General features: G+C 39.8%; 1 protein-coding gene across 19 annotated transcripts in view; it reads right to left on the reverse strand.

Annotated features, from left to right (window-relative positions):
• Positions 1-18,454, reverse strand: part of EPB41L1 (erythrocyte membrane protein band 4.1 like 1) — a 229,573-nt gene that overhangs the window by 64,740 nt on the left and 146,379 nt on the right. For all 19 annotated transcript variants that reach the window (XM_060772294.2, XM_060772296.2, XM_060772295.2 and 16 more), the window contains 2 exons: positions 12,483-12,682; positions 2,999-3,163 (listed from right to left, as the gene is read on the reverse strand). In XM_060772294.2, coding sequence (XP_060628277.2) covers positions 2,999-3,163; positions 12,483-12,668 — 351 coding nt within the window. In that variant the 5' untranslated portion in view covers positions 12,669-12,682. The remainder of the gene's footprint in view (positions 1-2,998; positions 3,164-12,482; positions 12,683-18,454) is intronic.

Genomic DNA, 18,454 nt, shown 5'->3' on the forward strand with positions numbered 1-18,454 from the left:
CACTCGTTTTTTGCCTTCTTGCATATTATCTGAAGCAGCTTCCAATGTGCAGGGCCTAAATCCAGGCGCAAGTTCCAACTCTAGCAGACCCATTGAATTCATGGGATTTTTATGGGCATTATTAACCATTCAGTAATCCATTCAATGTGTTTATTCTATTTAGGACTAGCAAACATAGACAAAAGCAATAAATAGAATGAATTAATTAAGAAATAGTAAAATGAAGTTTTAAACATGGAACCAATAGGATTCTGTTTAAACAGAAGGATCAAACCATGTTAACAATGGGCTTTGCTGAGCCTTTTTGAGTAGAATGTTTCACAATGTGGGGGGCATTTTAAAAGGTATGTTATTGCCAGCTATAGTACAAAGGACCTTTACTTCTTACAGATATTTGTATTTGGCACAAGCTCTCTGGTACTCACAAGCACTGTAAATTCAAAGATTTCAGGCTCATAACCTAGGAGTGAATCATTACAAAGACAACCCAGATCCAAGCATACCAGGAGTTCACAACACTAAATAGACTGTTTTTCTCCCATTTCACATATTTTTAAAGTAAACAGGGCTAACCTCAGCAGTCAATTAATGGTTCCATGCATTCTATGAGGACAGGACTATGCTCCATTTTCCCTGTGTTGAAGATACAGTATGTAAGAATTTTAAAAGCTTCAGTTGGCACCACTTTTCAATCTAGAATGGCTTCACTTTGACAAAGTTGGGTTTCTTTATGTGACCTTGCCTACATTACATTTATGATATGGAGGCTGCTTTAAATAGCTCCTTGTGGTAGCTGCCATCAAGGAGTGACCCTTAAATAGCCCCTTAAGTAGCTGCCATCAAGGAGCATCCAAAGACTCATCATCTCAATCAAGAAAACATCTTGCCACCATCCAGAAGCCATTGGTTTTGCGCAAATCCATCAATTTGCACACTAAGAGATGGCATGTATGGGATTTGATTAATGGGGTATATGCTGTTAATGATTTCTCTTTCTCTCTTGCTTTCATTCTCCCCTTTCTTATGCAGCTTGGGTTGTGGGTGTTCCCCACTCTTCATTAGCATTATCTTGCAGGGATTTGATGCCCACCTTTCTGCCTTGCATCTGTTTTACTTTCAGTCCCTCCCAGACACACACACTTAATCTGGCCCAGCAAAAGATGCTGCCTTAACTAACAGAGGCTCGGGTGTTAATATGTAACTACAGTTGCTCTCAATGGAAAGCTATGCTTGGAATTTGAAATTAATTATATCACAACTAGCAAAGAGCACGGAGGGGCATTCTGCATCTCTGGCAACAACAAAAATCTCTTGTGAGGGAGGATCACATGCAAAGCAGCATCAGCTCATCAGCAGAGACCAAGAAGCTGGAGGCCCCTGTTAGGAAAGTGTTATGAGCCAAGTTCTTCCAACAGCATTATTCAATTTATAGGGGATACAACTCATTCCTCTTCTCTGCTGATCGTAATCTCTTCTATTTCCAACTCATTCTACTGCTTTCAAAAGCTGTGAGAACATGTAGGCTTTTTTGAGATAACAGTTTGCAGAATCCCCCAGCTAGCATGACGATAGCTAGTATGGCCACTGAGAATTTGTATCCATTTTTCCCCCAAGTTCTGTTTTCTAGCGTCCCAGTCCCTTATGAAACTGTATCTGATCCTCTGGAACAGAAAGCTTCTACTTCATGTTATTTACAGTGAGGGCACAAGGATGTTCTTTTTGTCTTTTTGTGGTTATTGGAATACTTTGTGTACTTAGACACAGGGCCACATATAAATCATAGTGGAACAAGGCACACTTTCCTGTTCAGCATGCCTGTGTATTTTGCTAAGAAAAAAAGATAACATCAATGCACATATAAAACTCATATAGCACATATACTACTCTTCTATCTGATACAGAGGAATAAAAATATTGCAAAAAACTATTTGCTACAATTGTTGCCTTTTGTTTGTACAGTTGCAAACCCCATGATGTTTCTATTTTCTGCAACACTCATCTTTGAAACATGACTACAAATACCTGCTTGGCTTCTACATCTGGTTCGTTGCTCCTCTCCTAAATTATACCCATCTCTTATGCACCATAAAACATATGCAGTTGTTGCAAAATATCTGATTCATTTCTTGGCCCACATCAAGATGTATTGGTTCCAAGGCTACCAATTTTGTTTGAAAACCCCCAATAGATATTATAGATAACTTGCCATAACCCACACTCTAAGTTATCCTTTTATATATTAATACTCTCTTCCAAAATCTGCTCTGTCTCTTCAAGGCTTCCCTGATTGCAAGCTATTTAGTTTTGTAAGCAGAAAGAGGGAAAACAGGATTTTTATTCAATCCAACTTTTGTACAAAATTCGCAAAAGAAGGCAAATTATGCCCTCTCAAAAAATTTCTAAAGTACAACCATTTTTTTTCTGTCATGAAAGTAAAGAGAACAATTATTCCAGGTCCCACAGAAATGTGAGCCATTGCTTGGATATCTGCAGGAAAGCAGACATGTGCATCAAAACATGAAGGGACAGGTAATTTTCTAAATGAGGCTTTAGAAGCTTTTATCATAGCTTCAGTGTATCACTTCTATGCTATTAATAACATTCTCTTCCTTGAGGGATCCCAGTCAGGATAAAAGTTACATAAATTCTCACTCTTTCTTTTTCTCTGACACACACACACACACACACATTTCCTATGCTTCATTTTCTCCATAATGCACAAATAGCAGGCAGCCCACGCTTAGAAACATGTGAGTCATTCACTTCTACTTTCCATGTGCATCTTTATGGAGAACTAAGTACACACATATATGTGTTTTTGACAGAGCAGAAACCATTAATTGATTTAACCCACTGATTATTGACATTTTAAAAACAAGAGGTTTGGTGAACGCTTTTCATGTGGAAGGGCACTGAAGGTCTGTGGTCCCGTGCAGCATACATTCCACATAAACATATTAATGGATTTTAAATGCCAATCACTACATCCCTGACTTACCTCCACTTCACACTCATATTCTGAGGCATCAAGGAGGGTCACTCTGCAGATGGCACTCTTGAGTTTCTTGGTGACCTTCTGAGGTGATTTCTGGGTCTTACTGGGAGTGGTTTTCTCAGATACCCCATCTGCTTCACTGTAGTCCTTTTCATCCATGTCCACAGCCTGTAATATGCCAAGAAAAATGGGATGAGGAGACTATTTTTCTTTCCTGCACATTTCTGCTATATTTGCTGGAAGTCTTTACAAAACTGATATTTGGCATTATGTGTAGATGTGCCTTCAAGTTGCCTGTCGATATATTGCAACCCCATCGATTTCGTAGGGGTTTCTTAAGCAAGGAATATCCAAAAGTAGTTTTGTCATTTACTTCCCATTAAATATAGTATACAGCACCTGTTCTCCCATCTAAGTACTAATCAGGGCTGCTGATGCTTAGTTAGATATTTTATTTATTTATTTATTTCCACATTTTTACCCCTCACCCTTCTCACCCCTTAGGGCAGCCTTACAACAGGCAACGATTCAATGCCAACACATATAAATCCAAAAATAAACAAATACATCAAAATCCAAATAATTAAAATATAAGTTATTAAAACAACTGTTAAAATCATGCAAATTTAAATTGTAGTTCTAGGCCTGTCCATTTGTCAATCACATTATTTCATTATTATTGCATTGCTACAATTACTGCTCGAATGCTTGGCCCCACAACCATGTCTTAAGCTTTTTCCTGAAGGTCAGGAAAGAGGGGGCTGACCCAATTTCCTTGGGGAGAGAGTTCCACAGATGAAGGGCCACCACTGAGAAGGCCCTGTCTCTCATCCCCACCTGTCGTGCCTGCGAGGGGGGCGGAATCGAGAGCAGGGCCTCCCCCAACAATCTTAACCTAGTTGGCATTACAGATGCTATCCCATCCTTCCAGACATTGCAATGCTTCCACAAACTCTGGAGGATGGAATTACCATTTGCTCTCCAGTGCTCAGGGCTATGAGGTTTTGGTATCCTATAAAACACACCTGCTATGGAAACAACTAGGAGGGAAAAAAATCAAAATGCAAAAAAAGGTAAATATATTCAATTTTCCCCAAAATGTAAGTACACTCAATATTATATTTCTTTAATATAGCATATTTATTCTTCCCTGTCTCATGTTTACTCATTGATGTAGAATATATAAATGTTACTCTAACTTGAGGCTCTAGCAATACCCTCTGTCAAAAGTTGTCAGGGAGTCCCAATGACCACTTGTCATTTCGCCATTTAGTTTCTTTTAAAGTATCCTCATTTCTCTCTCCCCTTCCCACTTTTCCTCTTGTCCTCAGTTTACCTCAATTGCTGCACACTGAATTCAATTTTTTTAAAAAAATGTGTTCTACTCAGTAAGGGGAGAGCAAGGAAGGGACAAAATCCTGCCCTTGGCCGTAGATTCAGTCAAAAACGAACTGCTGCAGCCTCTCCTCACTTATGTGTCCTTCCTCAAAATAATTTTTTGCTATCTTGCCGCAGATGTCCTGAATTTCATCTGTAACTGCTAGAGGATATGCTGTAGTTTGGGAAAGTTATCTTTTCAGTTACATCTCCTAAACTTCCTTTGCCAGCACTACAAACTATTCCAAACATTAATATTAAATCATTGCCTAACAATGTTTTATCTGAATGCTTCAAGTGAATAGGATGACGGGCAGTTGGGAGAAGCAAGGAATGAAATCCCACATAGACACAATGATCTCCTGAGGGCACATTGATTCTTGTTAAGATGCGCCATCAGAACTCTATGAAATGCCAATAGCTTGGCACTCTCCCAAACTGACTGCTGTGAAGTCTCTCAGAGGAAAAGCAAAGCTCTGCAATAAACACAATGCTGCAGCCCACACAGTAGCGAGAATAGCAAGATCCTTCCCATTAGTGGCATTCTGGACATTGATCCAGCATTCAGTAGTATGATCATAATGGATTCTTGTTGTAATTCTAATCCATTACAGCAATAAAGGCATGCCTGACACAGAAGAACCCAAGGGGGAAAGGGGGTTGGCAGGGGCTTGGTTTTAACAATGCCAGACTACCCTTTGACTCACCCAAAGCCTCATTCAGTGCTCCTGGCAAAAGAGCCCATCTCAATCAATAAGCAGATGGACCATGAATCATTTTCTCTAAAGGCATCATGTGAACCTTACTCAGATATCAACCTACTGGTGATGTTCCAATGAATGAAGACTTAGTAAACCTTCATGGTGGCTAGCATAGATGTCCAAAGAATCTATGGTGACATTTTGTGCAGACTTCTCCCTTGCCCAGACAGGAACTAGAAGGACCTGGGTTCCAAAATATGAACATTACCAGACAACTGCAGACATGTCCAATCAAGTGCGCATAGAAAAAAGAGCACACATCCAATGTGCAGAGAAATGCAAACATGCTAGAATGCACCAAGTGAATCGAAGAAATGCTATCAAACAATTATTAGGGTTTGAAAAAAGGGCACATTTTCAGAAAAGATAGTGGATAAGATGTTGTAAATTTAACCTCATAAAAAACCCCTACAGACAGAAGAGGGCATGGATGACATATGGGACTTTTAAAGGGGATGGATGTTCTTTTTTTTTCTTCTGTAACAGACTTTGGCAGTCTTCTCTGCTCTTTATTGGATTGTCATTCTTTTTTTTTCATTTTTTCATTTCTTGATGAGAGTTGCCCAAAAGATTATAAATGGTACAACAACTGAAACAGACAACTCACAGAGCGAACAAATGTCAACTGGCCATGAGAATTCCATGCCACTAGTTTTAACTATACAATATGATCCCCATACACTCTTGAACTTATTATGGAAACAGTAAATAATAGGAAACCCAATTAAAAGAAATAACTTCCAATAGAAGTTACCATAAAGATATGCTGGAAGACCTAGAATATTCCCCGAAATGTATTGTCTCTAAGAATTTGCCAGCATGACTCTAGGGTAGCTTCTGACAGAAGCATATCACAGAAATGCCTGGAGGACCTAGAAAAAGCCTAGAGATGATATATTTTGTCACACGGGAGCAGATAAAGGCACAGGTCCCAGTTCCATGGGTAATGGGTTCACACTGTAAGTGACCATCCCACCTGGAAGCAAGATGTCATCTCAGACACTCCTGTTGTGAAAAACAGCATTGTACATTAACCTAATTTTTTACAAAGAGAGGGCTTATGCCAGGTTGACAGTAATGTGTCTGTCTCTTGTGTGCAGTCTTTTAACCATGTTAAGAACTTGTTGGTGTTGCTGATTTGGTTAAACTAGAGGCAGGCACTTCAACCCAATAAACAGCCTCTGGCTCATTATCCAGAACTCTGTGGCATTTTGCTGTTTTGTACTGGGCAAGGAACCTGCAAAGTAAAAAAAAGCACTCTGCTCTTCTGTCTCTACTTTTTATCTTACAGGCACCTTTCCACTTTGTTAATAGTGGACTCACCTTGATTCTTCTTCCTTGACAGCTTGCGTAGAAGAAAATATGCCTCCCTCCAAGTTCAAGAACCTTTGTGAGTATTAAATGAACTTGTCTGCACTATGATGTTGCTGCCTTCTTGGTCATACCACCTTTGCCATTCATCAGAGAGGATCCGCATTCTGATCATGTTTCATGGAGATTGTTCTTCCTATTTCTTATCAGTAGTTCTATCTTAGCTCTGTTCTGAACATTTCTCTGCCTCTGACCTTGTGTCTGGCTCATGGACAATGATCCTATTTAGCAGTCTGGTTTGGTTCTTGGCCCTTGAAATCCTGGCTATGACTCAACCATGCCCTGATATTGCTTCTTGTCCTCTAAACGTGCACACTTGCAAACATTTGGAGTCCCAAAATATAATCTATTCATAGTCTATGATGATGAAGAAAAGAAATGTCATCTTCCATTTTATGATAGCAAGAGTGACCTGAAAAATTGCTTTATTAATATTTACTATTTGCTTATTGAAAATATTGCTCAAGAATCATAGAATCAAAGAGTTGGAAGAGACCTCATGGGCCATCCAGTCCAACCCCCTGCCAAGAAGCAGGAATATTGCATTCAAATCACCCCTGACAGATGGCCATCCAGCCTGTTTAAAAGCTTCCAAAGAAGGAGCCTCCATCACACTCCAGGGCAGAGAGTTCCACTTCTGAACAGCTCTCACAGTCAGGAAGTTCTTCCTAATGTTCAGGTGGAATCTCCTTTCTTGTAGTTTGAAGCCATTGTTCCACGTATATAATATATAATATATATAATAAGAAGTATATAATCATAAAACTAAATAAATAGCCAATAAAATAACAAAACCACCACAGACATCGGAAGAGCTGCAAGACCGAACAAGTTACAAGAGCAAAGCAAAGATCCACCCAGAGGAAAAGTGTTCTTGCCATACATCAAGGGAACCACTAACCGCATAGGGAAGCTGATGAGGAAACACAACATACAAACTACCTACAGACCCACCAAGAAAATCCAACAAATGCTACACTCAGCAAAGGACAAGAGGGATCCTCTCACCTCTGCAGGAGTCTACCATATTCCATGCAGCTGTGGACAAGTCTACATTGGCACCACCAATTACAGCTCCCAAATATGAATTAAGGAACACGAAAGGCACTGCAGACTACTTCAGCCAGAGAAGTCAGCCATAGCAGAACACCTGATGAACCAACCTGGACATAGCATATTATCTGAGAACACAGAAATGCTGGACCACACTAACAACTACCATGTCAGGCTACAGAGAGAAGACATTGAAATATGCAAGCATGTGGACAATTTCAACATAAAGGAAGAAACCATGAAAATGAACAAAATCAGGCTACCAGTACTAAAAACACCTCCAAAATTATAACAGTAAATAAAGAACAATGCTCAAATACAGGGGAACTCCAGACAAAAAAGCAATCAGGGACAGCTAATCACTTCTCAAAAAAGGATTCCCCCAGGCACTAACAAGCCACACCTATAAACCGTCAGGTCATTAAATGCTAATCAAGGTGGCCAATTGAAACATTCGCACCTAGCTCCAACAGACACGAGCTCTTTCTCCCACCCTGGACATTCCACAGATATATAAACCCCAATTTCCTAGTGTCCAACAGACCTCACAACATATGAGTATGCCTGCCATAGGTGCAGGTGAAACATCAGGAGAGAATGCTTCTAGAACATGGCCATACAGCCCGAAATACCTACAACAACCCAACAAAATCAGTGCTGCCCACACAGCTGATTGCATGATTTGCAGCCTGTCAAATTCTGAATTCCATCCCATCAACCCCAACCACCACAGACAATTGAAATATTGAATGAAATCTAGCAGCATCTCAAAGTGCCATAGATCTCTTAACCCTGCTCTAGAAGGACTGATTGCTTTTACAAGCTGCATATTACAAAAGTTCAAAAAAGCTGACTTTCTAAGTTTAATTAATATTATTTTAAATTAAATATACACATAATAGGCATAATGAGGATGCACATTTCTAGGCCTTGCAAAGTGGGTGCTGATAGGTTGCTTTTGGTATGATTGTACTAGATCTCAGTTTAATTTGTTTCTTTACTAGTTCTGCATTTTCTGGATCCATTTAATTTGTTAAATTAACGGATCCAGAACCAGTGGATACCAAGTGCCCACTGTAATTACATCATGTAGGCAAGTGGAACCATCTAAAATTTGGATCCATTGATTAACTAATGATTTCCCACAATCACTGAGATACAGTAAACAGAAAACAAAAAAGACAAAAGGGTTTTAGAAATATAATGCTTTGCTTTGTGCTAGAATGCACTCCAGGACATGGGGAGCCTGATATAGACTTAGTGGCATCCTGAGATAAGATTTCTAATGTTCAAAGAAGATGGAAGATGACATCATATGGAGATTTAAAGAATGCTTAAAATCTCACGTCTGATATCTCCCAGTTCTAAATATTTACTCAGAAGTACATTTTGCTGATTTTAATGGAAACACACTTCGAATAGTAGGTTAAGGTGACTTAAGCAGCCGCATCTCTTGACCAAGAGCAGCTGTTCAGTGACCTCTAGGTAATTGTAAGTTGCCTTTTGCTGTTTTTTCCCCCAGTAAATCAAGTGGCTGCTCTATATTTGGTCAAATGAGAAGTGTTCTCAGATGGCCCAGAATCAGTCCAGATAATTTCCATGCATATCAGATGGAGATGACTTTTGGCAGAAGAAAAAATGTTTGGCAAAATACATGACATCTGAAAGGAACAAAGGTTGTTTATCTCTTCCCTGCCTCAATCTACAGAGCTTTTTAGACATTAGCTTTTTTTGCATGGGGATTGGACGGCAAATAACATAATAGATTTGTTTTCATTTTATCCTTTGGCCTCTTAGTTCTATCCAGGCCAAGAGATTGGTCTGCCATGTTTTCTCCCCTGCAAAATAATACTCTTTCGGCTACTCTATTTATATAACTGTTTTAGCTATGAATTCATTAGCTCTGCATTCAATTGAATGAGATGCAAGAATTCCCTCTCCACCTACTAATGAAGCCTTCTTAAAGAGGAAAGGAAGGAGAATGGCTTTCAGATTTGGAACAATTTCTGAATGTTATGCTACCCAATTACGTTGTGTACTTCATTATATTTTAGGGGGTAAACAATGATCCTACATAGATGTGATGTTTAAAGGAGAACTAAATGTCTTTGTGGCAGATGGACAAGGTCAAAAATATACCCTTGGCAAAACAAGCTCCATATTGATTCTCCATCACACTGAGACTTCCAATACAGCCTCGTGCATCTTTCCAAACAGAAACAAGACAGAGCCGCAGGCTGCTCAGCCATGTGTAACAGAAAACAAACTGCAACCCTCCCATGGCACGTGTTCCTCCTGATGATGATAATCGTGGTCTGAGGATTTCTTTGAGAAAGATCTCTCATTTTCTTCCCTTGAGGACTCAAGCTTATCAGAGGACTAGAGGACTTCTCTTTACTATTCACAAACAGACATTCCAATGTGACATTGCAAATCTGGATGACACTAAGCCTCACCTCTAGCCTTTTTGTCAGCTAGTCATAATAACGATCAGACTAGTCATAATAACTGCTCAACCAGGAGTGTCTTGCTTTGGCAAAGAGTTACCATTACCCTTTTAAGTTGCACTTCCCAGAATTTCCAGATATGTACAGCAGTTGGTCATATTGCTCTGTGAGTTATAGCAAAATAAAGGGATTTTTTTTTTAAAAAAAAAGATCTGTTTCTGGGTTGTTGTAGGTTTCCTCCTTTCTGTTGAAATTGTCTACATGCTTGTGGATTTCAATGGCTTCTCTGTGTAGTCTCACAATGACATGGTGGTTGTTAGAGTGGTCCAGCATTTCTGTTTACTGATGGAACATACCCACTTTCTGTATTGGGCTTTTCTGCAGCAGATCTGGGAACAGTTACACCTAGAGTTGGTAACTTGTTGGTAACCCAAATGCAATAGGCTCCAGGGCTGACAAAATGTAGGGCAGGACTTCAGATTTCAATAATTTAATGCCATTAGCCAACAGGAACATTTTAGGCAAACAGATATTAGAAGTTCCATTACAAAACAAATAAAATAATTAAAAATCTGAATTTAAGCTTGCTATTCTCTCCAGCAGATGAATTCTTCCCACAGATGGCAGAAGTATGCAGACTTGTTGCTATTCTTGTTTTCTTTATTTATAACCCGTCTTTTCCTCTAAACTAGCACTCATTGTAACAAAGTTTTTTTAAAAAAATGCTACATAATTAAAATGCAAAAGTTCAGTGTTAAAACAGAATTAAACTATTAACAATAAAACCAATTTAAAATGCACTTTTAAAATGTTTAATAAACAGTTAGTAACAGTACAATTTAAACATTACAGTGCTTCCCTTAAAACCCTTCAGTTCTCAAATGGATGTTGGATATTTTTAGGCCTTTACTTGCCAACAGAAGCCAGAAAGAAGAGGACTCATTCTAGCCTAACTAAAAAGGGAATTGCAAAGCCTTGGGGTATCTGCTGGGAAGGCCCCTTTCCACATCTCCATTCATTATACCTGTGAAGGTAATAAAAGTGAAAGAAGGACCTCTCCTGAAGATTTCAGGATATCCTCTGTGGGATGAACACTGACTTTTAGTAATGAAAAAGGTTTATCAATTTCATCATCAATTTAAACCAAGACGTCACTCATCTTGGAAAGAAGTGACGAGCGGAGTGCCGCAGGGTTCCGTCCTGGGCCCGGTCCTGTTCAACATCTTTATTAATGACTTAGATGAAGGGCTAGAAGGCATGATCATCAAGTTTGCAGACGACACCAAATTGGGAGGGAGAGCCAATAGTCCAGAGGATAGGAGCAGAATTCAAAACGATCTTGACAGATTAGAGAGATGGGCCAAAACTAACAAAATGAAGTTCAACAGTGACAAATGCAAGATACTCCACTTTGGCAGAAAAAAATGAAATGCAAAGATACAGAATGGGGGACGCCTGGCTCGAGAGCAGTACGTGTGAAAAAGATCTTGGAGTCCTCATGGACAACAAGTTAAACATGAGCCAACAATGTGATGTGGCGGCAAAAAAAGCCAATGGGATTTTGGCCTGCATCAATAGAAGCATAGTGTCTAGATCTAAGGAAGTAATGCTACCCCTCTATTCTGCTTTGGTTAGACCACATCTGGAATATTGTGTCCAATTCTGGGCACCACAATTCAAGAGAGATGTTGACAAGCTGGAAAGTGTCCAGAGGAGGGCGACTAAAATGATCAAGGGTCTGGAGAACAAGCCCTATGAGGAGCGGCTTAGGGAACTGGGCATGTTTAGCCTGAAGAAGAGAAGGCTGAGAGGAGATATGATAGCCATGTATAAATATGTGAGAGGAAGCCACAGGGAGGAGGGAGCAAGCTTGTTTTCTGCTTCCTTGGAGACTAGGACGCGGAACAATGGCTTCAAACTACAAGAGAGGAGATTCCATCTGAACATTAGGAAGAACTTCCTGACTGTGAGAGCCGTTCAGCAGTGGAACTCTCTGCCACGGAGTGTGGTGGAGGCTCCTTCTTTGGAAGCTTTTAAGCAGAGGCTGGATGGCCATTTGTCAGGGGTGATTTGAATGCAATATTCCTGCTTCTTGGCAGGGGGTTGGACTGGATGGCCCATGAGGTCTCTTCCAACTCTATGATTCTATGATTCTATGATTCTATGAAACCCATATCCTTTGTCATGTTGTGCTTGCTTTCATCTGTGTTTCCATGTGCCTTCTGCCTAATTCACTCTAAGATTTATCCAAGCGAGCTTTTGGCTTTAGCAGCTACCCTTACAACTGTGGAGAAAGTCAATCATTCTCCCTGCTTCTGAATGCAATAACTGGACTGTGTATGTTCAATTTGATTGTGGCATATTGAAGTTTCATTTACAATGCAATCAATCATAAACATGCTCTTCTTTATTACTTCATATGGGCTGTATCAGAGCTCAGCCATAGTGATAGCATTCTTAGTAGTTGACTCAACTCACCCTCTCGGCATGTTTGGAGTCACCCTGGGCTCCCGGTTTCTCATTAGCTTCAGCTTCCTGACTGTTTGCGGTAGGTGTTGAGCTGGTCAGTGTGTTTGGCCCACTTGCTGCTGCCTCCAGTTGCTGCTGGGAAGTTTCCTCCTGGGCATTTTTCACCTCCGAATCTGGACCCGTCTCTGTCGTCATGGTTACTAATTATTCTGTATTTGCAAGGGAAAGATGAGAGAAACGAGGGAAGAATTAAATGTGCAATGCCGTTTACTGAAACAGTTTCCCCCCTTAATCTGTTGGGACCCATGTGCCTTCCAGTGACATCACAGACAACGTTGCTATAGAGGGAATTTCATATCAAATTGACATGATTGCTGAATCTGCCAGCTTGGGTACTGCAAGCCAAGCTCAAATGCCCCCTCTGCTGAGATGCTGCATAATGATGAAAATCTTTGCCGTAAATATATCTGATGGATTAGCCTGATATCCACACTTCTGCTCCTTTGAAGTTCGAAAGTATGAATACCCAGTGGGCATTCTTTGCTATTAAGAGGGCCTTGTGCCACAAACCCCAGAGATTACTCTGCCCCCTCCATCAAGTGCCCCAGCTTTATGACTTTCCACATTTCCAAGATGCCCCTTTATTTCTGCAAATTTGACCCAGCAATCTTAACCTAAGGGAATTCCTCTTGGATAAAATCCTAGAGAAACATTCTCAGCACACTGTTTCTTGCTGAGATGCTCTATGAATAAATGCAATGAGGGCTGCAAAGCAAAAAGCACTCAACATCACATTCACACTTGTGCTCTGAAAAGCAAAAGAGTTGAAGAGAAAGCCAAGATGTCACTGTGCTAAAAGTAAGCACATTCACGCAAACAGGAGTGGGCAGCCTGAAAATCTAAGATTGCTTTGAAATACCCTCCACAGATTCAAAACTCTGGTTAAGGATGATCTTGTCTTCTCCATCAGCACTTGAGAGCAAGAGGCACTGATGGATTGCATGTCTGTGGGAACCATCCTGGGAATCTGCTCTGGGTTTTCATCCAAATACTAAGACTTTTCAAAAGTACAGTGAGCCTGCATATTATACAGGGATCCATTCCAGGATCCTTTATGTAATATGATTTTTGTGTAATCTGGAACCCTACTTTTCTTATCTGAAATTATATATGGCTTGGGCTTCTGAGCGAAGCATAACATAGATCATACCGAAGGATCTAGTGATTTTTAGAAAATTGTTCTCTCCAGACCTCCAGTTGCTATGGTCAGCTTCTGGCAGAACCTCTGGTGGACGTGGACCATAGAATCACACTGGAGATCTAGGCAACATTATAATCCTCCAACAGGACTACATGGTATTCAAAGCTATTCTCAATTAACTGAAACCATGTTAAAGAGACCCAAATAATAAGCAGGCCTATTGTACTGATCCTATTTTGCTGATAGCATTTAGCATCCTTTAAAATCTAGACTAAACCCCAGGTTGGAACCACACTGATATGGAAGTCACCAGCCGGGGGAAAGGAGCCATAGAGAGAGAAGAAGAAGAAGACGGAAAATCCATGGCAGAAGAAGGAAGAAGGGGGCCAGACAGATAAAGAAAGAGAAGGAAGTAGATATGTGTGGTAGAGGATGTATGAGGATGTATGAGGAGACCCTGCTCATTGTCCCCCCATTGTCACAATCGTGTCTGGTGGGGACAAGGGACAGGGCCTTTTCTGTGGTGGCCCTCTGGCTATGGAACTCCCTCCCGAGTGAAATTAGATCTGCTGCATCCCTCTTGACCTTCCGGAAACAAGTAAAATCCTGTTTATGGAGAATAGGCTGACCTACTGACGTGTTGACTTATTTAGAACTGATGGACTGCCCTTGGATAATGATTTAAATCGGTGACCACTGACTATTTGTTGTCTTTTTTATATTGTTTTTATATTGTTTATATGGTTTTATACTATTTATACTGTTTTATATTGTTGTTGTTATTATATTGCTGTTAATTGTATATTTATGTTTTGATATGGGCGCCATGGGGTGCCACTTTGTTAGCCATCCTGAGTCCCTCTGTGGAGGTTGAGAAAGGATGGGATATAAAAGCCCTAAATAAATAAATAAATAAATAAATATGTGCATGGCTCTATCCACGCTTGTCTCTGATAAACAAACTCTGACCTTTGAAGGTATGAAGCCCTTGACTGGATAAAATAATGGGTTATGTACATGATTTAAACCCAGTTTAAAAGGTGCAACTCTGTAAAAGATAATAGAAACATACATGGGAGTCAGCATTGTGTAGTGATTTGAGTTTTGGTCAAGGTCTTCAGGACATGGGGGTTAAAATACCCACTTAGAAAATTTCAGACCATGACAATGAAACCACTGCCATACCTCTATGTTTATGTACACAAAACTCCAACACACATATGTAGAGCACCTGCTGTTTCCTAATCAAATGTTCTTAAGATATTTGGGACCTTTATTCCCACAACTCCTCACCACTAGTTGTTTTAGTTGCAGTTGATGGGAGCTGAAGCCCAAAATATCTAGAAGGCAGTTAGACAAGGCTATTATAGAGGTTTAAGCCATTTATGAAGAGCATCAGCAAAATGTCAACAAAACCACACAGAACAAAATCTTCCTATGGGCTAGACATCACACGCTCCTATAGAAATTTCACATTAGAGATGAGGAATGAAAGATTTCTAGATGTGGATGGGCTAAAACTACTCATCAGCGTTGCCTGTGTAAACTAAAACTGATGGGACCTACAATCCCAAATCTGGAACATCTCATGTTCCCCATCTTAGCCCTGTATGTAGTCTGCTTCGAAGCTCTATCAAGCTGTTGTCAAAGGGATAGTGTAACTGTACACACCACAAAAATTCTACACTCTTATTCCCAATAAAATCAATCCACATAAATATCAAAACTCAAATGTAAAAAATTCCTGATCATTGAGCCTGGACTTGCTACCATTAGACTGTCTCCATGCTGTGTGTATTGTTGCCTGGACATAACAAGATGGCACACAAAATTGCACATAAGGGCACAGATTAGTGTGGTGGTCCATGTGCCAACCTAGCAACATCACTCCAAATGGCTAGTACTGGTGTTCAGTGTCCAGCACTAAAGTTCCTTTCCAGTGACAATACAGACAACAAAGCAAATCCACACAGCCTGCAAAAGCTCATGAAAAATATGCTGTTTCCATTTAGATGCTTCCTGTATCCAAAAGCCCACTCCCTCAAATGTCATCATTTCCACTGACTCAATTTAGCAGGTGGTTGAGAGGCATCAGCCCATCCTACTGACTCTATTTTTTCTAGTTCTCATTCAGCTTGCGGCTTGAACCTATTTTGGCTCAGACAGACTGGGTCTTTTTAAAAATATAAACAGAGAGGTGTCAATGTGTTTAGAGAACAACACTATACACATAGGTAAACAAATACATGTGTATGTATGCAGAAACACACTATAGCATTTAATGCTTTTTTAGAATTTCATGAAAAGCTGTTACAAACAAAGCTTGAATGAAATCAAGATTTAGCTCTCCAAATAAACTGATGCTGTGCTCATAAGAATGCCTTGGAGTCATACATGATAAGGTAGAGGCGATACTGATGTTAAGATTTCATTCACTCACAAAATGAACCCTGGTGATTTGCATATGCTCACCTTTAACACTAGATGAACTTTATGTCTCCGAAAGGTCCACTCTCCACTTGATTTTAATCTAAACCACAGAACAACTCAGTTTGTTTCCTTTTCCCTCCCCCCAAACATCTGGTCTCTGAACCTCATTTTCTCCAGTTCACAGAGTTGGCTGCAGCTGTGCAGTCAGAAGGGAGACATGGAGTCAGAATGAAAGAAGGAAGGATTCAAAACTCTGGAAAGATTATAGCTCCCAGAACTGCAAGTTCTTATTTGCTGTCAAATTAATCACAGAGAAAAATAGGGAATAGAAAAAGCTGACATCTTACCTCTTTTCCTAACTGATCTATGAATTATTTATCCCAGTAGATAAAATTAATATAAAGGAAAATTATAGCATTTTAAAATTATAGAATTTAAAATGCTATATATACATAACTACCTTTAAAAAGTATTTTACAGGAAACAAAGCCATACTGGCAGGGGGCAGGGGAATGTCTGATTATGGGATTGCATGCTACCGAAGTGAGAGGCTATGCTGATAGAAGCAGTACCTTTGGTAAGGTCTTCTATGCCAGATAGGCTTTTGCTGAGGAGCCGGACTAAATGTTCCAAACAGCTATTGGGCAGCAGCAGTAGTAGTGGGTGGAACTGACAGAGGATTTTTTAGAGACAATGACAGTGACACCATAGCTAATACTTGTCAGTACTGTGCATAAGGAGGGATTGTAATCCTTCTTTTGAATATCTTTTACCAGGAAAGAACATAAGATGAGACACTACAAAATGAAATAAGAGATAGTGCCAGGAAAATGACACTCAGATGGCACTCAATCTGTTACTGGGGTACCGTAGAGGACAACTACAACCAGCTCTGTGGATAAAGATGCAAGTGGACACAAGTCAACTGTTGACATGTTCTGAGGAGAAAGGGAAGTCTGAAACTGCACAACATATATTATAGAAACATGTAATGTTAGAAGCATGAATCAGGAGAAGCTAGGCCTAAAAAAACATGAAATGGAACTTGTAAACAATGCAATACTTGGATGAGAGAGCAAAAGTGGACAGGAATGAGACATTTTAAATGAGTGTTTTACTGAAGAAATGAAAATATAAGAAATGAGGAGGGATTAATTGTGACAGGTAGCAGAAACAGTCAAAGGATGTAATGTAAAGTCTGAATGAATCATATCAATAAGATTTCAGAGAAAACCCAATAATATTATCATACCCCAAATTTATACTCCAACTACAAAGGAAGAAGAAATTGAAAGATTCTGTGCTGGAGTCAAGAAGGAAATTGATCACACATCAAAACATGACTTATTATAGGTGACTGGAACACAAAAGTAGAAAACAGAACAGAATCAAAGATAGTAAGAAAATTTGGCTTAGAATCAAGAAATGAAGCAGGAGAGTAACTGGCTGAACTTTGTAGGGCCAACAATCTCTTCATTGCAAGGTCATGCTTCAACCAAGCAAAGAGGTGCTGCATACATGGTCATGATCTGATGGCCGACATAGCAATCAAATAGATGACATAATTCAAAGCTGAAGATGGAGAAGCTCAATTGTAAAATAAAAGCCAGAAGTAGATTGTGGCACAAACCATGAATTACTAGTATCAAAAATTAGAGTAAAACTAAAGAAGAACACTAAGCCAACCATCATGCCAAAATACAATCTGAAGAACATTCCTGCAGAATTTAAATACTGCGTAAAAATACATTTGCATTATTAAGCCTAATTAACTAGGAGTCAGAAGGACTCTGGACTGAACAGGGGAATGACGAGGGAGAAATGCAAAAAGACACTATCTGTAGACAAAAAGAAAGAGAAGTTTCAATAGACTGCAGTTGCAAATGAAACTCTTCAAGCAGTTAAGCACCCATGAGAAGGGAATGTAAAAGTGGACAGAAATAGTCAGAATCCTGGATGCAACTTTCAATGACTTGTCTGCAGAGACAAAGAGAACTAATATAATAATTAATGCAGAATAATAGATGGTGACAAGAAACCTCTTCCAGAAAATCTAAGACATCAAAGCGAAATTTAAACCAAGAGTAGAGACACTCTTTGACAAGCAGGGGAACACATTGTACGACCAAGTAGAAATTAAAAAACCAGTGGAAACAAACAATTATATAAAAGAGATGAAAGATTGATGCATTCATAGAATCATAGAGTTGGAAGAGACCTCATGAGCCATCCAGTCCAACCTCTTGCCCAGAAGCAGGAAAATTTCATTCAAAGCACCCCTGCCATATGACCAGCCTCTGTTTAAAAGCCTCCGCCACATTCTGGGGCAGAGAATCCCACTGCTGAACAG

Source organism: Anolis sagrei, chromosome 4 (genome assembly GCF_037176765.1).
Source record: "Anolis sagrei isolate rAnoSag1 chromosome 4, rAnoSag1.mat, whole genome shotgun sequence".
NCBI lineage: Eukaryota > Metazoa > Chordata > Lepidosauria > Squamata > Dactyloidae > Anolis > Anolis sagrei.